General features: G+C 62.8%; 2 protein-coding genes across 2 annotated transcripts in view; one reads left to right on the top strand and one right to left on the bottom strand.

The window, feature by feature from the left end:
• Positions 1-1599: 1599 nt before the first annotated feature.
• On the top strand, positions 1600-11725 carry MAZ (MYC associated zinc finger protein; the record flags this gene model as incomplete). Its single annotated transcript, XM_082300119.1, has 4 exons — positions 1600-2198; positions 5153-5216; positions 7473-7644; positions 11652-11725. Coding segments are annotated over 4 exons (909 nt in total), but the record flags the coding sequence as incomplete, so codon positions are not given.
• Positions 11726-11884: 159 nt separating this feature from the next.
• The window catches only part of INO80E (INO80 complex subunit E), a 9575-nt gene continuing 1181 nt past the window's right edge, over positions 11885-20278 (bottom strand). Inside the window, exons 2-8 of the mRNA XM_082300178.1 lie at positions 19515-19585; positions 19362-19414; positions 19196-19271; positions 18375-18426; positions 18124-18231; positions 16067-16488; positions 11885-15658 (exon numbers count right to left, since the gene is read on the bottom strand). Of these exons, the coding sequence (XP_082156304.1) occupies positions 16204-16488; positions 18124-18231; positions 18375-18426; positions 19196-19271; positions 19362-19414; positions 19515-19585 (645 nt within the window). The 3' untranslated portion in view covers positions 11885-15658; positions 16067-16203. The remainder of the gene's footprint in view (positions 15659-16066; positions 16489-18123; positions 18232-18374; positions 18427-19195; positions 19272-19361; positions 19415-19514; positions 19586-20278) is intronic.

The following is a 20278-nucleotide window of genomic DNA, read 5'->3' on the forward strand; positions in this document are numbered from 1 at the left end:
ACTGGTGGCACTGGGAGCACTGGGAGCTGTTACTGGTGGCACTGGGAGCGATGGGGACACCAGCGTCCTCCTATACTGGGGGCACTGGGAGTACTGGGAGGGCTGGGGCTGCTGTTACTGGTGTTACTGGTGGCACTGGGGGCGATGGGGACACTGGTGTCCCTCTGTACTGGGAGCACTGGGAGGGCTGGGGCTGCTGTTACTGGGGGCACTGGGAGCACTGGGGGCGATGGGGACACCAGTGTGGCTTCATACTGGGAGCACTGGGAGCTGTTACTGGTGGCACTGGGAGTGATGGGACCCCGGTCTGGCTCCTGTTACTGGTGGCACTGGTGGCACTGGTGGCACTGCTCAGTCACTGCTCTGTTACTGGTTGTACTGGTCCGTACTGGTGCCACTGGTCAGTGACTGGTCCGTACTGGTGTCACTGGTCCGGCACTAGTTTTACTGGTCTGTTACTGGTCTGTTACTGGTTTTTGTGGTTTCTCACTGTTTTTACTGGTCCATACTGGTCCATAGAACTCCAGACTGGTCCATACTGGTCCATACTGGCCCATACTGGCCTATACTGGTCCATACTGGCCCATACTGGCTCATACCGGCCCATACCGGCCCATACTGGTCCATACCGGTCCATACTGGTTCATACCGGCTCATACTGGTCCATAGTGGTCCGTACTGGTCCATACTGGTCTGTACTGGTCCGTACTGGTCCATACTAGTCCAGACCGGTCCATACCACTCCATACTGGTCCGTACAGGTCCATGCTGGTCTGTACTGGTCCATACTGGCCCATAGTAGTCCATGCTGGTCTGTACCACTCCATACTGGTCCATACTGGTCCGTACTGGTCCGTACTGGTCCGTACTGATCCATAGTGGTCCATACTGGTCCGTACCACTCCATACTGGTCCATACTGGTCCATAGTGGCCCATACTGGTCCGTATTGGTCCATAGTGGCCCATACTCGTCCATAGTGGTCCATACTGGTCCATACTGGTCTATACCGGTGCTTACTGGTCTGTACTGGCCCATACTGGTCTATACTGGTGCTTACTGGCCCATACTGGTCCGTACTGCTCCATACTGGTCCATACTGCTCCATACTGTTCCATACTGGTCCGTACTGGCCCATACTGGTCCGTACTGCTCCGTACTGGTCTGTACTGGCCCATACTGGTCCGTACTGGTCCGTACTGGTCCGTACTGGTCTGTACTGGTCCATACTGCTCCATACTGTTCCATACTGGTCCGTACTGGCCCATACTGGTCCGTACTGGTCCATACTGGCCCATACTGGTCCGTACTGCTCCATACTGGTCCGTACTGGTCCATACTGGTCTGTACTGGTCCGTACTGGTCCGTACTGGTCCATACTGGCCCATACTGGTCCGTACTGGTCTATACTGGTCCGTACCACTCCACGCCTCTCTCTCACCCCTCCCCCCTTTCTCTCCCCCCCCCGCCCTTCCAGGCCGCCTCCGCCCCTCCCCCCCCCACCCCAGACCCCTCCCCCCTCCCCGTGGACCTCCTGCCCCTCCCCCCTCCCCCCCCCACGCCCGACCCCTCCCCCCTCCCCGCCGCCCCTCCCCCACCCCCCGCCGCCCCCGCCCCTCCCCCTCCCACCATCGACCCCTCCCCCCTCAAACCCCTCCCCCCCCCCCCCTCAGCGCCCTCCCCCGCCCCTCCCCCCCCGCCCATGACGTCATCGGCCGCGGCGTCGCCCCGCAAGCCCAAGGGCGCCCCCTACGTCTGCGGGCTGTGCGCCAAGGAGTTCAAGAACGGCTACAACCTGCGGCGGCACCAGGCCACGCACGGCGGCCCCCGGCGACCCCCGGCCGGCACCCCCAGCCCCCCGCGGGCACCGCCGGCGGCAGCAGCAGCAGCAGGAGGAGGAGGAGGAGGAGGAGGAGGAGGCGACGGCGACGGCGGCGAGGCCGCGCCGCGCAGGACGGCGGCGGCGGCGGCGGCGGCGGCGAGGAAGAGCCACGCGTGCGACACGTGCGGGAAGGCGTTCCGCGACGTGTACCACCTGAAGCGGCACCGGCTGTCGCACACGGACGAGCGGCCCTTCCAGTGCCCGGTGTGCCAGCAGCGCTTCAAGCGCAAGGACCGCATGGCGGCGCACGTGCGCTCCCACCAGGGCCACGTGCACAAGCCCTACGCCTGCGGGCACTGCGGAAAGAGCTTCTCCAGGTCGGCGGCACGCGGCGGGGGCATCGTCGGGGCGTTGGGTTGGTGGGGCGTGGTGGGATTTAGGGGGGGGGTGTTGGAGCGTGGTGGGGCTTGGGGGCATCGTTGGGTCGTGGTCATGGTGGTCGTTGGGGGCATCGTTGGGTCGTGGTGGTCATTGGGGCATTGTTGGGTCATGGTGGTCATTGGGGCATTGGGTTGTGGAGGGGCTTGGGGTCATTGTTGGGTCATGGTGGTCATTGGGGCATTGTTGGGTCGTGGTGGGATTTAGGGGGCGGTGTTGGAGCGTGGTGGGGCTTGGGGGCATCGTTGGGTCGTGGTCATGGTGGTCATTGGGGCATTGTTGGGTCATAGTGGGGCTTAGGGGCATTGTTGGGTCATGGTGGTCATTGGGGCATTGGGTTGTGGAGGGGCTTGGGGTCATTGTTGGGTCATGGTCATGGTGGTCATTGGGGCATTGTTGGGTCGTGGTGGGATTTGGGGGGGGTGTTGGAACGTGGTGGGGCTTGGGGGCATCGTTGGGTCGTGGTCATGGTGGTCGTTGGGGGCATCGTTGGGTCGTGGTGGTCATTGGGGCATCGTTGGGTCATGGTGGTCATTGGGGCATTGGGTTGTGGAGGGGCTTGGGGTCATTGGGTTGTGGAGGGGCTTGGGGGCATTGTTGGGTCATGGTCATGGTGGTCATTGGGGCATTGTTGGGTCATGGTCATGGTGGTCATTGGGGCATTGGGTTGTGGTGGGGCTTGGGGGCATCTTTGGGTCATGGTGGTCATTGGGGCATTGTTGGGTCATGGTCATGGTGGTCATTGGGGCATTGGGTTGTGGTGGGGCTTGGGGGCATCGTTGGGTCATGGTCATGGTGGTCATTGGGGCATTGTTGGGTCGTGGTGGGGCTTGGGGTCATTGGGTTGTGGAGGGGCTTGGGGGCATTGTTGGGTCATGGTCATGGTGGTCATTGGGGCATTGTTGGGTCATGGTCATGGTGGTCATTGGGGCATTGGGTTGTGGTGGGGCTTGGGGACATCATTGGGTCATGGTGGTCATTGGGGCATTGGGGCATGGTGGGGCTTGGGGGCATCGTTGGGTCATGGTGGTCATTGGGGCATTGTTGGGTCGTGGTGGGGCTTGGGGACATCATTGGGTCATGGTGGTCATTGGGGCATTGGGGCATGGTGGGGCTTGGGGGCATCGTTGGGTCATGGTGGTCATTGGGGCATTGTTGGGTCGTGGTGAGGCTTGGGGGCATTGTTGGGTCATGGTGGTCATTGGGGCATTGGGTTGTGGTGGGGCTTGGGGGCATCGTTGGGTCATGGTGGTCATTGGGGCATTGTTGGGTCGTGGTGGGGCTTGGGGTCATTGGGTTGTGGAGGGGCTTGGGGGCATTGTTGGGTCATGGTCATGGTGGTCATTGGGGCATTGGGTCATGGTGGGTCATTGTTGGGTCGTGGTGGGACTTGGGGCCATTGGGGCATGGGGTCATTGTTGGGTCATTGGGTCATTGGGTCACTGGAGCATTGGGTGGTGGTGGGGCATGGGGGCATTGGGGCTTGAGGGCATTGTTGGGTCATGGTCATGGTGGTCATTGGGTCACTGGGTCATGGAGGGGCTTGGGGGCATTGGGTGATTGGGTCATGGTGGGGCTTGGGGTCATCATTGGGTCATGGTGGGGCTTGGGGTCATTGGGTTGTGGAGGGGCTTGGAGGCATTGTTGGGTCATGGTCATTGGGGCATTGGGTGGTGGTGGGTCATTGGGGCATGGGGTCATGGTGGGACTTGGGGTCATTGTTGGGTCATGGTCATGGTGGTCATTGGGTCATGGAGGGGCTTGGGCGCATCATTGGGTCATTGGGTCATGGAGGGGCATTGGGTCACGGTGGGTCATCGTTGGGTCACGGTCATGGTGGTCACTCGTGGTCATTGGGGTGTGGTGGGACTTGGGGGCATCGTTGGGGCATGGAGGGGCTTGGGGTCATTGGGGCATTGGGGTCATTGGGTCGTGGTGGGGCTTGGGGTCATTGGGTCATCATAGGGCTTGGGGGCATTGTTGGGTCATGGTCATGGTGGTCATTGGGGCATTGGGTCATGGTGGGGCTTGGGGTCATTATTGGGTCATGGAGGGGTCATTGGGGTGTGGAGGGGCTTGGGGTCATCATTGGGTCATGGGGCATTGGGTCATTGGGTCATGGTGGGGCTTGGGGCCATTGGGGCATTGGGTCATTGGGCCATGGTGGGTCATCGTTGGGTCATGGGTCATTGGGTCATTGGGGCATGGTGGGTCATTTTTGGGTCACGGTGGGGCTTGGGGCCATTGGGGCATTGGGTCATTGTTGGGTCATTGGGTCATTGGGTCATTGGGTCGTGGTGGGGCTTGGGGTCATTGGGTCATTGGGTCATGGTGGGTCATCGTTGGGTCATGGTGGGGCTTGGGGTCATTGGGGCATGGTGGGTCATCGTTGGGTCATTGGGTCATTGGGTCATTGGGTCATGGTGGGGCTTGGGGCCATTGGGGCATTGGGTCATTGTTGGGTCATTGGGTCATTGGGTCATTGGGCCATGGTGGGGTTTGAGGGCATCGTTGGGTCATGGAGAGGCTTGGGGTCATTGGGTCATGGTGGGGCTTGGGGTCATTGTTGGGTCATGGTCATGGTGGTCATTGGGTCACTGGGACATGGAGGGGCGTGGGAGCATTGGGTGATTGGGTCATGGTGGGGCTTGGGGTCATCATTGGGTCATTGGGTCACTGGGGCATTGGGTCATGGTGGGTCATCGTTGGGTCATGGGTCATGGAAGGTCGTGGTCATGGTGGCCGTTGGGTCATTGGGTCACCGTGGGTCTTGCGGTCATCGCCGGGTCCTGGTGGGGCTTGTCAAGGTGTCACTGGTCACACCGGTGGTCACTGCTCAGTTCCCGGTGGTCACCGGTGGTCACTGGTGGTCACTGGTGGTCACTGCCCCCAGGCCGGACCACCTGAACAGCCACGTCCGGCAGGTTCACTCCACCGAGCGCCCCTTCAAGTGCCAGGTGAGGGCCACGCCCCCGCTGACCACACCCCCGCTGACCACACCCCCGCTGGCCACACCCCCACTGACCACACCCCCACTGACCACACCCACCACTGACCACACCCCCACTGACCACACCCCCACTGACCACACCCACCACTGACCACACCCCCACTGACCACACCCCCCACTGACCACACCCCCCACTGACCACACCCCCACTGACCACACCCACCACTGACCAAACCCCCACTGACCACACCCACCACTGACCACACCCCCCACTGACCACACCCCCCACTGACCACACCCCTGCTGGCCACACCCCCACTGACCACACCCCCACTGACCACGCCCCCGCTGACCACACCCACCACTGACCACACCCACCACTGACCACACCCACCACTGACCACACCCCCACTGACCACACCCCCACTGACCACACCCCCGCTGACCACACCCCCACTGACCACGCCCCCGCTGACCACGCCCCCGCTGACCACACCCCCCACTGACCACACCCCCCACTGACCACACCCCCACTGACCACACCCACCACTGACCACACCCACCACTGACCACACCCCCGCTGGCCACACCCACCACTGACCACACCCCCAGTGGCCACACCCCCACTGACCACACCCACCACTGACCACACCCCCTGCTGGCCACACCCCCGCTGACCACACCCCCTGCTGGCCACACCCCCTGCTGGCCACACCCACCACTGACCACACCCCCACTGACCACACCCACCACTGACCACACCCCCGCTGGCCACACCCACCACTGACCACACCCCCCGCTGGTCACACCCACCACTGACCACACCCACCGCTGACCACACCCCCGCTGGCCACACCCACCACTGACCACACCCCCACTGACCACACCCCCTGCTGGCCACACCCACCACTGACCACACCCCCGCTGGCCACACCCCCGCTGGCCACACCCCCGCTGACCACACCCACCACTGACCACACCCCCTGCTGGCCACACCCCCACTGACCACACCCCCTGCTGACCACACCCACCACTGACCACACCCCCTGCTGGCCACACCCCCACTGACCACACCCACTGCTGGCCACGCCCAGCCCCTCCCCCACCCCTCGCCCCCACCCCTTCTGGTGCCACGCCCACCTGGACACGTGACCCTGCCCCTCCCCCACTGCCTCCCCCATTTCCCACTCTCCTCCCATGACCCCCGAGTGACCCCTGAGTGCCCCCCTGACCCCCGAGTGACCCCTGAGTGCCCCCCTGACCCCTGAGTGACCCCTGAGTGCCCCCCTGACCCCATGGCACAACCCTGCCCCTCCCCCCTGCCCCTCCCCCATTTTCCAATCCTTCCTGACCCCTGAGTGACCCCACTGACCTCTGGCTGACCCCACTGACCCCTGAGTGCCCTCCTGACCCCTGAGTGCCCCACTGACCCCTGAGTGCCCCCACTGACCCCTGGGTGACCCCTGAGTGCCCCCCTGACCCCATGGCACAGCCCTGCCCCTCCCCCCTGCCTTTCCCCCATTTCCCACTCCCTCCTGACCCCTGAGTGACCCCACTGACCCCTGAGTGCCCCCACTGACCCCTGGGTGACCCCTGAGTGCCCCCTTGACCCCTGAGTGCCCCCACTGACCCCTGCATATCCCCACTGACCCCTGAGTGCCCCCTGACCCCTGAGTGACCCCTGAGTGCCCCCCTGGCCCCTCACTGACCCGAGTGCCCCCCTGACCCTTGAGTGCCACCACTGACCCCTGAGTGCCCCCCTGACCCTTGAGTGCCACCACTGACCCCTGAGTGCCCCCCTGACCCTTGAGTGCCCCCTGACCCCTGAGTGCCCCCCTGACCCTTGAGTGCCCCCCTGACCCCTGAGTGCCCCCTGACCCCTGAGTGACCCCTGAGTGCCCCCCTGGCCCCTCACTGACCCGAATGCCCCCCTGACCCTTGAGTGCCCCCCTGACCCTTGAGTGCCACCACTGACCCCTGAGTGCCCCCCTGACCCCTGAGTGCCCCCCTGACCTCTCACTGACCCGAGTGCCCCCCTGACCCCTGAGTGACCCCTGAGTGCCCCCCTGACCCCTCACTGACCCGAATGCCCCCCTGACCCCTGAGTGCCCCCCTGACCCCTTGAGTGCCCCCCTGACCCCATTGCACAACCCCGCCCCTCCCCCCCCACCCCTCCCCCATTCCCCCCCTCCCCTGACCCCCGCGTGACCCCCGCGTGACCCCGCGTGACCCCGGCCGACCCCTCCCCCGCGGTGTCCGGCAGACGTGCGAGGCGGCGTTCGCCACGCGGGACCGGCTGCGCGCCCACGCCGTGCGCCACGAGGAGAAGGTGCCGTGCCACGTCTGCGGCAAGCTGCTGAGCGCCGCCTACGTGGGCGACCACCTGCGCGTGCACGGCCCCGCGCCCCGCGGCCAGCAGCCGGCCACGGCCAGGGGTCAGTCACGGGCCACTGGGGCCACTGGGGGCACTGGGAGGGGTCACTGGGGTCACTGGGGTCACTGGGAGGGGGCACTGGGGGCACTGGGGGCACTGGAGTCAGTGGGAGGGGTCATTGGGGTCACTGGGGTCACTGGGGTCAGTGGGAGGGAGCACTGGGGGCACTGGGGGCACTGGGGGTGAGCAGTGACCACCTGCGCGTGCACGGCCCCGCGCCCCGCGGCCAGCAGCCGGCCACGGCCAGGGGTCAGTCACGGGCCACTGGGGCCACTGGGGCCACTGGGGGCACTGGGAGGGGGCACTGGGGTCAGTGAGAGGGGTCATTGGGGGCACTGGGGGCACTGGGGGCACTGGGGTCAGTGAGAGGGGTCATTGGGGTCATTGGGGTCACTGGGGTCAGTGAGAGGGGGCACTGGGGGCACTGGGGTCACTGGGGTCAGTGGGAGGGGTCATTGGGGTCATTGGGGTCACTGGGGTCACTGGGGTCAGTGAGAGGGGGCACTGGGGGCACTGGGGTCACTGGGGTCAGTGAGAGGGGTCATTGGGGTCATTGGGGTCACTGGGGTCAGTGAGAGGGGGCACTGGGGGCACTGGGGTCACTGGGGTCAGTGAGAGGGGGCACTGGGGGCACTGGGGGCACTGGGGTCAGTGAGAGGGGGCACTGGGGGCACTGGAGTCAGTGGGGTCAGTGGGAGGGGTCATTGGGGTCATTGAGGTCACTGGGGTCAGTGGGGTCAGTGAGAGGGGTCATTGGGGTCACTGGGGTCACTGGGGTCACTGGGGTCAGTGGGAGGGGGCACTGGGGTCACTGGGGTCAGTGGGGTCAGTGGGAGGGGTCATTGGGGTCATTGGGGTCACTGGGGTCAGTGGGAGGGGTCATTGGGGTCACTGGGGTCAGTGAGAGGGGTCATTGGGGTCATTGGGGTCACTGGGGTCACTGGGGTCAGTGAGAGGGGGCACTGGGGGCACTGGGGTCAGTGGGGTCAGTGAGAGGGGTCACTGGGGGCACTGGGGTCAGTGGGGTCAGTGAGAGGGGTCAGTGGGGTCACTGGGGGTGAGCAGTGACCACCTGCGCGTGCACGGCCCCGCGCCCCGCGGCCGGCAGCCGGCCACGGCCAGGGGTCAGTCACGGGCCACTGGGGCCACTGGGGGCACTGGGAGGGGGCACTGGGGTCAGTGAGAGGGGGCACTGGGGGCACTGGGGGCACTGGGGGCACTGGGGTCAGTGAGAGGGGTCATTGGGGTCATTGGGGTCACTGGGGTCAGTGAGAGGGGGCACTGGGGTCACTGGGGTCACTGGGGTCACTGGGGTCAGTCAGAAGGGTCACTGGGGTCATTGGGGTCATTGGGGTCACTGGGGTCAGTGAGAGGGGGCACTGGGGGCACTGGGGGCACTGGGGTCAGTGAGAGGGGTCATTGGGGGCACTGGGGGCACTGGAGTCAGTGGGAGGGGTCATTGGGGTCACTGGGGTCACTGGGGTCAGTGAGAGGGGTCACTGGGGGCACTGGGGTCAGTGGGGTCAGTGGGAGAGGTCACTGGGGTCACTGGGGTCACTGGGGTCAGTGAGAGGGGTCACTGGGGGCACTGGGGTCAATGGGGTCAGTGGGAGAGGTCACTGGGGTCACTGGGGTCACTGGGGTCAGTGAGAGGGGTCATTGGGGTCATTGGGGTCATTGGGGTCACTGGGGTCAGTGGGAGGGGGCACTGGGGGCACTGGGGGCACTGGAGTCAGTGGGGTCAGTGGGAGGGGTCATTGGGGTCATTGAGGTCACTGGGGTCAGTGGGGTCAGTGAGAGGGGTCAGTGGGGTCACTGGGGGTGAGCAGTGACCACCTGCGCGTGCACGGCCCCGCGCCCCGCGGCCGGCAGCCGGCCACGGCCAGGGGTCAGTCACGGGCCACTGGGGGCACTGGGGGCACTGGGGTCAGTGAGAGGGGGCACTGGGGGCACTGGGGTCAGTGGGAGAGGTCACTGGGGTCACTGGGGTCAGTGAGAGGGGTCATTGGGGTCATTGGGGTCACTGGGGTCAGTGAGAGGGGGCACTGGGGGCACTGGGGTCACTGGGGTCAGTGGGGTCAGAGCTCAGTGTGGTCAGTGGGTGTAGTCAGTGTGAGTGGCCAGTGGGGTCAGTGGGAGTGGTCAGTGGTCAGTGTGAGTGGTAAATGTGGTCAGTGCGAGTGGTCAGTGGGTGTGGTCAGTGGTCAGTGTGAGTGGTAAATGTGGTCAGTGCGAGTGGTCAGTGGGTGTGGTCAGTGGTCAGTGTGGTCAGTGTGAGTGGTCAGTGTGAGTGGTCAGTGTGGTCAGTGTGAGTGGTCAGTGTGGTCAGTGTGAGTGATCAGTGTGAGTGGTCAGTGTGAGTGGTCAGTGTGGTCAGTGTGAGTGGTCAGTGTGAGTGGTCAGTGGGGTCAGTGTGAGTGGTCAGTGGGTGTGGTCAGTGTGGTCAGTGTGAGTGGTCAGTGTGAGTGGTCAGTGTGGTCAGTGTGGTCAGTGTGAGTGGTCAGTGTGAGTGGTCAGTGTGGTCAGTGTGGTCAGTGTGAGTGGTCAGCGGGACCTGGGCCACGGCTCGGCCGCTAGGGGGCAGCAGAGAGCCGGGGCTGGGGGCGTGGCCGGAGTGGGCGTGGCCGGAGTGGGCGTGGCCGGTGGGGGCGTGGCCGGTGGGGGAGGGGCCTGAGGGGTGGGGGAGGGGCTGAAAAACCCGTGGGTGGGGGAGGGGAATTGGGGGCATTTGGGGGTCAGAGGTGGGGGAGGGGCTCCATAAGGGGGGGAGGGGCTCCGTGAGTGGGGGAGGGGCTCCGTGGGTGGGGGAGGGGCTCTGTGGGTGGGGGAGAGGCTCCATAAGGGGGGGAGGGGCTCCCTGATGGGGGAGGGGCTCCGTGAGTGGGGGAGGGGCTCTGTGGTGGGGGAGGGGCTCCATGAATGGGGGAGGGGCTCTGTGAATGGGGGAGGGGCTCCATGAGTGGGGAGGGGCTCCGTGAATGGGGGAGGGGCTCCGTGAATGGGGGAGGGGCTCTGTGAGTGGGGGAGGGGCTCCATGAGTGGGGAGGGGCTCCGTGAATGGGGGAGGGGCTCTGTGATGGGGGAGGGGCTCCGTGAATGGGGGAGGGGCTCCATGAGTGGGGAGGGGCTCCTTGAGTGGGGGAGGGGCTCTGTGAGTGGGGGAGGGGCTCCATGGGTGGGGGAGGGGCTCTGTGAGTGGGGGAGGGCTCTGTGAGTGGGGGAGGGGCTCTGTGGGTGGGGGAGGGGCTCTGTGGTGGGGGAGGGGCTCTGTGGTGGGGGAGGGGCTCCGTGAGTGGGGGAGGGGCTCCGTGGTGGGGGAGGGGCTCCGTGAGTGGGGGAGGGGCTCTGTGAGTGGGGGAGGGGCTCTGTGGGTGGGGGAGGGGCTCTGTGGGTGGGGGAGGGGCTCCGTGAATGGGGGAGGGGCTCCGTGAGTGGGGGAGGGGCTCCGTGAGTGGGGGAGGGGCTCCGTGAGTGGGGGAGGGGCTCTGTGGTGGGGGAGGGGCTCTGTGAGTGGGGGAGGGGCTGCATAAGGGGGGGAGGGGCTCCCTGGTGGGGGAGGGGCTCTGTGGTGGGGGAGGGGCTCCATGAGTGGGGGAGGGGCTCTGTGGTGGGGGAGGGGCTCCATGAGTGGGGGAGGGGCTCTGTGGGTGGGGGAGGGGCTCTGTGAATGGGGGAGGGGCTCTGTGGTGGGGGAGGGGCTCTGTGGTGGGGGAGGGGCTCCATGAGTGGGGGAGGGGCTCTGTGGTGGGGGAGGGGCTCCGTGAGTGGGGGAGGGGCTCCATGAGTGGGGGAGGGCTCTGTGGGTGGGGGAGGGGCTCCGTGGTGGGGGAGGGGCTCCATGAGTGGGGGAGGGGCTCCATGAGTGGGGGAGGGGCTCCGTGGTGGGGGAGGGGCTCCATGAGTGGGGGAGGGGCTCCATGAGTGGGGGAGGGGCTCTGTGGTGGGGGAGGGGAAGCCCCTGACCCCTCCCCCCCCCCTTTTTTTTCTCTCCTCCCCTCCCCCCCCCAGGTTCCGGCTGCCCCGCCCCCGCCCCCGCCCCTCCCCCCCTGGACGGGACCCCCGGGGGCAGCCAGGGCTGGTGAGGGGGGGAGGGGCCCCCCCCGCCGCCCCTCCCCCACCCCGCGCCCCTCCCCCACCCCGCCCATCCCCCCCCCTCAGGCCCCGCCCCCGAGCGGGGGAGGGGCGGTGGGGGAGGGGCGGCACCGTCCAATAAAAACTCGGCTCCCGAAAAGGCTCCGCCCCTTTTATTGGGGGAGGGGGGGGGAGGGGCCGAGGGGTGATGACGTCACGGCCACGCCCTGGTTAACAATGGGGGGGACAAAATCGGGAATTTGGGACCCGAAATTAGGGTGGTTTCACCCCAAAATTTGGATGGTTTGACCCCAACATTGGGGATTTTTGACCCCGAAATCTGGGAGTTTTTTACTCAAAATGGGGAATTCTGGATCCCGAAATTTGGGAGCTTTTGACCCCAAATTTGGGGATTTTGGATCCCAAAATGGGGAATTCTGGACCCCGAAATTTGGGAGCTTTTGACCCCGAATTTGGGGATTTTGGATCCGAAAATGGGGAATTCTGGACCCCAAAATTTGGGAGGTTTTGACCCCAAAATTGGGGGTTTTTCACCCAAATTTTTCAGCATTTTTTGAGCCCAAAATTTGGGATTTTTTCACCCCCAAGCTGGGAATTCTTGACCCCAAAATTTGAGAGCTTTTGACCCCAAAATTTGGGTGTTTTCGACCCCAAATTCACGATTTTTTTACTTCAAAGTTCACAACATTTTTAATACAAAAGCCACCGTTTTTATACCTTCGAAACCAACAATTTTTATCTCCAAATTCACATTTTTTTAACCTCAAACTCAGCGAATTTTTAACCTCAAAATTAATCATTTTTACCTCGAAATTTCCGGTTTTTTTGAACCCCAAATCCACCATTTTTCACCTCAAAATTCTCCATTTTTTATTTTGAAAACAACAATGCTTGACCACAAAATTCTCTTTTTTTTCTCAGCCTCCAAACTCGCCATTTTTTGCCGTTAAATTCAAGAATTTTCACGTCAAAAATTCCGAATTTTTCACCCCAAAATTGGGAACTGTTGACCCTAAAACTGGAGATTTTTCACCCAAAATTTGGAGCATTTTTGGACCCCAAAATTCGGGAATTTTTCACCCAAACCTGGGAATTCCTGACCCCAAAATATGGGAGTTTTTGACCCCAAATTGGGATTTTTTGGACCAAAAATCGAAAATTTTTCACCCAAATTTGAGAATTTTCAATCCCAGAATCTCAAATTTTTGACCCAAAAATTGGGGGCATTTTTACCCCAAATCTCCACAATTTTCGACCCCAAAATCTGAAATTTTATCCCAAAATTTGGCTCTTTTTGACCCCAAACTCCCCAAACTCCAGAATTTTTGCCCAAATTTGGGATTTCCCCCCCAAATTTGGGAATTTTCACCTCAAATTCGCAATTCCAGACCCCAAACCGGGATTTTTCCCCCCAAAATCGAGGCTTTCCCACCCCGAGGCGCCTTTAGTCCCCAAATCCGCGGATTTCGCCCCAAATCGGCGTTTGCCCCAAATCCCGCTCCATTCCCCGCCCCAAATCCGCGTTTTTCTCCCCAAAATCCTTTTCCTTCCCTTCCTGAAAATCCCCTTTTCCCACCCAAAATCCCCCAGGTTTTTTTCCCCTCCTCCAATTCCGCTTTTTCGCCCCCAAAATCCCGCCGGGTTTGGCCCAAAATTCCGCTTTTTGCCCTCGGAATTTCCGGGCCTTTGCTGCTCCCCAAATTCCTCGGTTTTCAGCCCAAAATCTCGCCGAGGGCAGCGGCCGCTCAGGGGTCACTCAGGGGTCACTCAGGGTCACTGGGGTCACTCAGGGTTACTCGGGGTCACTTGGGGTCACTGGGGTCACTCAGGGGTCACTGGGGTCACTCAGGGTTACTCGAGGTCACTCAGGGGTCACTGGGGTCACTCAGGGTCACTCAGGGGTCACTGTGGGGTCACTCAGGGTCACTCGGGGTCACTCGGGTCACTGGGGTCACTCAGGGGTCACTCAGAGGTCACTGTGGGGTCACTCAGGGTCACTCGGGGTCACTCAGGGGTCACTCAGAAGTCACTGTGGGGTCACTCAGAGGTCACTCAGAGGTCCCTCAGAGTCACTTGGGGTCACTCGGGGTCACTCCCAGGTCACTTAGGGGTCACTCAGGGGCCACTGGGGTCACTCAGGGGCCACTGGGGTCACTCAGGGGTCCCTCAGGGTCACTCAGGGGTCACTCAGGGGTCACTCAGGGTCACTCGGGGTCACTCAGAGGTCACTCAGGGGTCAATGTCCAGCTCAGCGATCGCTCCAGGAGCTCGCTGACCACTGGGCACTCATTGGTCACTCTGTGGTCACTCAGTGGTCACTCTCAGAGCCTGCTGACCCTCTGGAGGGTCACTCTGGGGTGGCCACTCAGTGGTCACTCGGGCAGCTCGATGACTAAGAGTTACTCATTGGTCACTCAGTGGTCACTCAGCGGTCACTCAGCGGTCACTCAGCGGTCACTCAGGCAGGTCGATGACTGACGCTCGCTCAGGATCACTGGTGGCCACTCGGGGTCATTCAGTGGCCACTCTGCGGTCACTGGGGCAGGTCGATGACTGGGGGTCACTTGGGGTCACTGGCGATCACTCAGCGGTCGGTGGGCAGTTGGTCACTCAGGGGTCACTCGGTGGTCACTCGGGCAGGTCGATGACTGGTGATCACTCACTGGTCAGTGGTCACTCACTGGTCACTCAGAGGTCACTGGTCACTTGTGGTCACTCTCTGGTCACTGGGGCAGGTCGATGACTGGTGCTCACTCCGGGTCACTCACTGGTCACTCAGGGGTCACTGGGGGTCACTCAGTGGTCAGTTGGTCACTCGGTGGTCACTCGGGGAGCTCGATAATCGATGCTCATTTGGGGTCACTCTGGGGTCACTCACTGGTCACTCTCTGGTCACTTGGGCAGATTGATGATTGATGCTCACTCTGGGTCACTCACTGGTCACTCAGGGGTCATTGGTCACTCTGTGGTCACTCAGCGGTCACTCAGGCAGGTCGATGACTGATGCTCACTTGGGGTCACTCTAGGGTCACTCACTGGTCACTCTGTGGTCACTCGGACAGGTCGATGACTGATGCTTGCTCCGGGTCACTCAGTGGTCACTCAGTGGTCACTCAGCGGTCAGTGGTCACTCAGGCAGGTCAATGACTGATACTCATTTGGGGTCACTCTGGGGTCACTCACTGGTCACTCTCTGGTCACTCGGGCAGGTCAATGACTGATGTTCACTTGGGGTCACTCAGGGGTCACTCTCTGGTCACTCGGGCAGGTCGATGACTGATGCTCATTTGGGGTCACTCTGGGGTCACTCTGGGGTCACTCACTGGTCACTCTCTGGTCACTCGGGCAGGTCGATGACTGATGCTCACTTGGGGTCACTCTGGGGTCACTCTGGGGTCACTCACTGGTCACTCGGGCAGGTCGATGACAGATGCTCACTCCGGGCCGCTCAGCGGTCACTCAGCGGTCACTCAGCGGTCACTCGGCGCTCAGTGGTCACTCGGGCAGGTCGATGACTAATGCTCATTTGGGGTCACTCTGGGGTCACTCTGGGGTCACTCACTGGTCACTCGGGCAGGTCAATGACTGATGTTCACTTGGGGTCACTCACTGGTCACTCTCTGGTCACACGGGCAGGTCAATGACTGATGTTCACTCTGGGCCGCTCAGCGGTCACTCTGGGGTCACTCTGGGGTCACTCGGTGCTCAGTGGTCACTCGGGCAGGTCAATGACTGATGCTCATTTGGGGTCACTCTGGGGTCACTCACTGGTCACTCTCTGGTCACTCGGGCAGGTCAATGACGGATGCTCACTCCGGGCCGCTCAGCGGTCACTCGGCGGTCACTCAGCGGTCACTCGGCACTCAGTGGTCACTCGGGCAGGTCGATGACTGATGCTCACTCAGGGTCACTCTGGGGTCACTCTGGGGTCACTCTGGGGTCACTCACTGGTCACTCGGGCAGGTCAATGACAGATGCTCACTCCGGGCCGCTCAGCGGTCACTCAGCGGTCACTCAGGGGTCACTCGGCGCTCAGTGGTCACTCGGGCAGGTCGATGACTGATACTCATTTGGGGTCACTCTGGGGTCACTCTGGGGTCACTCTGTGGTCACTCTCTGGTCACTCGGGCAGGTCGATAACTGATGCTCACTTGGGGTCACTCTGGGGTCACTCTGGGGTCACTTGGGGTCACTCTGTGGTCACTCACTGGTCACTCGGGCAGGTCGATGACAGATGCTCACTCCGGGCCGCTCAGCGGTCACTCAGCGGTCACTCAGCGGTCACTCTGGGGTCACTCGGCGCTCAGTGGTCACTCGGGCAGGTCGATGACTGATGCTCATTTGGGGTCACTCTGGGGTCACTCTGGGGTCACTCTCTGGTCACTCGGGCAGGTCAATGACAGATGCTCACTCCGGGCCGCTCAGCGGTCACTCAGCGGTCACTCAGCGGTCACTCGGCGCTCAGTGGTCACTCGGGCAGGTCGATGACCAGCTCGTCGTCGCCGTCCAGGCCGTCGTCGTCGTCGTCGTCGTCGTCGCTGCCCTCGCCCTCGCCGGGGTCACTCAGGAGTCGCCGCGGCAACGTCGGCGCCACCGGCAGGGGCGGGGCCTGGGGGGGCGGGGCCAGCGCCGCGGGGGGCGGGGCCAACGCCGAGGGGGGGAGGGGCGAGCCCGGGCCACGCCCCCCGCCCGGCCCCGCCCCTCCCCCACCCCCCCCGAATGGCAGGGGGGGGGCGGCGGCCGGAGGGGGGAGCTGGGGGGGGGAGGGGGGAGAGAGAGAGGGGGAGAGGTGACCACTGAGTGACCACTGACCGCTGAGTGACCACTGAGGGACCACTGAGGGACCACTGAGTGACCACTGAGTGACCACTGAGTGGCCACTGAGGGACCACTGAGTGACCACTGAGTGGCCACAGAACCCAGTGGCCCCAGAATGACCCCCCAGTGAGCCCTGAGTGACCAATGAGTGACCACGGAACCCAACAACTCCAATGACCCCAAAATGACCCCCCAGTGACCCCTGAGTGACCCCTGAGTGACCATAGACCCCCCCAGTGACCCCTGAGTGACCCCAAAGTGACCCCTCCCCCCTTAGCCCCTCCCCCAGTGACCCCTGAGTGGCCCCAAGTGACCCCAGACCCCCCAGTGACCCCCGAATGACCCCAAAGTGACCCCTCCCCCCTCTGCCCCTCCCCCAAGTGACCCTTGAGTGACCCCTGAGTGACCCCCAAGTGACCCCAGACCCCCAGTGACCCCTGAGTGACCCCAGACCGCCCCAGTGCCCCTTAAGTGACCCCCCAGTGACCCCCAAGTGACCCCTCCCCCGAGTGACCCCAACGTGACCCCTCCTCTTTTAGCCCCTCCCCCCTTAGCCCCTCCCCCAAGTGACCCTTGAGTGACCCCAGACCCCCCCAGTGACCCCTGAATGACCCCAAAGTGACCCCTCCCCCACTTTCCCCTCCCCCCTGAATGACCCCAGACCCCCCCAGTGACCCCTGAATGACCCCAATGTGACCCCTCCTCCTTTGCCCCTCCCCCAAGTGACCCTTGAGTGACCCCAAGTGACCCCAGACCCTCCCAGTGACCCCTGAATGACCCCAACGTGACCCCAGACCCCCCAGCGACCCCTGAGTGACCCCAAGTGACCCCAGACCCCCCAGTGACCCCTGAATGACCCCAACGTGACCCCTCCTCCTTTGCCCCTCCCCCAAGTGACCCTTGAGTGACCCCAGACCCCCCAGTGGCCCCTGAGTGACCCCAAGTGACCCCTCCCCCACTTTCCCCTCCCCCCACATGACCCCAGACCCCCCCACTGACCCCCAAGTGACCCCTCCCCCACGTGACCCCAGACCCCCCCAGTGACCCCTGAATGACCCCAACGTGACCCCTCCTCTTTTAGCCCCTCCCCCCTTAGCCCCTCCCCCAAGTGACCCTTGAGTGACCCCAGACCCCCCCAGCGACCCCTGAGTGACCCCAAGTGACCCCAGACCCCCCAGTGACCCCTGAGTGACACCAGACCCCCCCAGTGACCCCTGAATGACCCCAAAGTGACCCCTCCTCTTTTAGCCCCTCCCCCCTCTGCCCCTCCCCCAAGTGACCCTTGAGTGACCCCAGACCCCCCCAGTGACCCGAGTGACCCCGGACCCCTCCAGCGACCCCCAAGTGACCCCAGACCCTCCCAGTGACCCCTGAATGACCCCAAAGTGACCCCAAAGTGACCCCTCCCCCCTCTGCCCCTCCCCCAGTGACCCCTGACTGACTCCAGAGTAACCCCAAGCGACCCCTCCCCCACTTCTCCCCTCCCCCCACATGACCCCAGACCCCCCCAGCGACCCCTGAATGACCCCTGAATGACCCCTGAGTGACCCCGCCCCCTCCCCCCCCGTACCTGTCCCCTCCGTCCCCCTTTGCTGCGCCGGGCGGGGGAGGGGCGTGGCCGGGCCCCGCCCTGAGGGGGGGGGAGGGGCGGGAAGGGGCCGTAGGGCGGCGACGCCATCTTGGGGGGGGAGGGGTGAGAGATGGGGGAGGGGTCAGAGCCGGGCGAAGCCCCGCCCCCCTTTTCCCGCCCCCTCGGTGGGAAAAAGGGGGCGGGGCTTCAAGAGGGGGAGGGGCTAAGGGGGGTGGGGGAGGGGCACTCACCATGTAGGGGGAGGGGCCGAAGGCCGAGGGGGGAGGGGAGGGCGAGCGGCGCCTGTGGGGGGGAGGGGAGAGCGTTGGCCACGCCCACTTCCGGCGGCCATTTTGGATCCGCTGCCCGCAAAAGGGGCGTGGCCCAAGTTGGAGCCACGCCCACTTCCGGCAGCCATTTTGGATCCACTGCTAAAGGTTCATGCGTCGCCCACAAAAGGGGCGTGGCCAAATTGGAACCACGCCCACTTCCGGCAGCCATTTTGGATCCACTGCCCACAAAAGGGGCGTGGTCGAAGTTGGAGCCACGCCCACTTTTGGCGGCCATTTTGGATCCCCTGCCCACAAAAGGGGCGTGGCCCAAGTTGGAGCCACGCCCACTTCCGGCGGCCATTTTGGATCCACTGCCCACAAAAGGGGCGTGGCCGAAGTTGGAGCCACGCCCACTTTCGGCGGCCATTTTGGATCCACTGCCCGCAAAATGGGCGTGGCCAAAGTTGGAGCCACACCCACTTCCGGCGGCCATTTTGGCTCTGCTGTTCATGGGCTCCAGCCAAGCCCACAAAGGGGAGTGGCCAAATGGAGCCACGCCCACTTCCGGCGGCCATTTTGGGTCTGCTGCTCACAGGCTCCAGCCACGCCCACAAAGAGGAGTGATCAAGTTGGAGCCACACCCACTTTGGGCGGCCATTTTGAAGCGGCACCCACAGCAGTGGCGGCCATCTTGGATCCGCTGCTCACAGAATTCAGCCACGCCCACAAAGGGGAGTGGCCACGTTGGAGCCACGCCCACCCCCGGCCGCCATCTTGGCGCCCCTGAACCCCTCCCTCACCTCTTGGCGGGTGGCGGCTCCGCCCCCTTGGCCCCATCCCCGTCGCTGTTGTCGGACGACGCCGTCGCCTCCGAGTCTGAAGGGGGGGAGGGGTCAGAGGGGTGGGGGAGGGGCCGATCCCGCTCTGCCCTTGACCTCTGACCCCTCCCCCAGCCCCAAAAAGTACCTGAGGAATCATCGTCGACGTTCTCGTACTGGAGGAGCCGATCCAGGAGAAAACTGAGGGGAAAAATGGGGGATTTTGGGTGATTTTAGGATGTTTTAGCATCTCAAGGAAAAGGAAAAGGATTTTTGGGGTCAATCCGGGCGATTTTGGTACCTTTTGTCCCTGGAAACTTTCAGGAGTTTCCGCTGGGCCCGGCGCAGCTCCTCCTGGAAACATTCCTGCTCCTGTGGGCGGGGCCAGGGGGAGGCTGGGCGGGGCCATTTTAGCCACGCCCACCCCATGGTGGGGGAGGGGAAAAGATCCCCAAAATCCCAGCCCCAAAATCCTGCGCTTTCGCCCCGAAATCGAGGCGTTTTTGTCACAAAACGGGGGCTTTTGTCTCAAAATTACCATTTTTTTTTCTCACGGTTTCCCTAAATCTGCGTCTTTCACCCCCCAAATTCTCGCTTTGATCCTCAAAATTATGATTTATTAGAAAACCCCTTTTTTTCCTCCCCAAAAAACCGTTTTAGAACCCAAACCATGGATTTTTCCCCAAAATTGAGGGGTTTTCCCCCAAAATTGAGGATTTTTTCCCCAAAGTTGAGCATTTCCCCCCAGAATTGGGGGCTTTTCCCCCAAAATTGAAGTTTCTTCCCCCAAAATTGAGGTTTTTTCCCCTAAAATTGAGGTTTTTCCCCAAAATTGAGGGGTTTAACCCCAAAATTGAGGATTTGCCCCCCAAATTGAGGTTTTTTCCCTGAAATTGAGAAGTTTTCCCCAAAAATTGAGGTTTTTTTCCTGAAAATTGACGTTTTTTCCGCAGGAAACGGAGGTTTTTCCCCCCAACTTGAACATTTTTCCCCAAAATTGAGGCTTTTTCCCCCAAAATTGAGGATTTTTCCCCCAAAATTGAGGATTTCCCCCCAAAATTCAGT

Source organism: Coloeus monedula (assembly GCF_965178545.1).
Source record: "Coloeus monedula genome assembly, chromosome: 37".
NCBI classification, from domain to species: domain Eukaryota; kingdom Metazoa; phylum Chordata; class Aves; order Passeriformes; family Corvidae; genus Coloeus; species Coloeus monedula.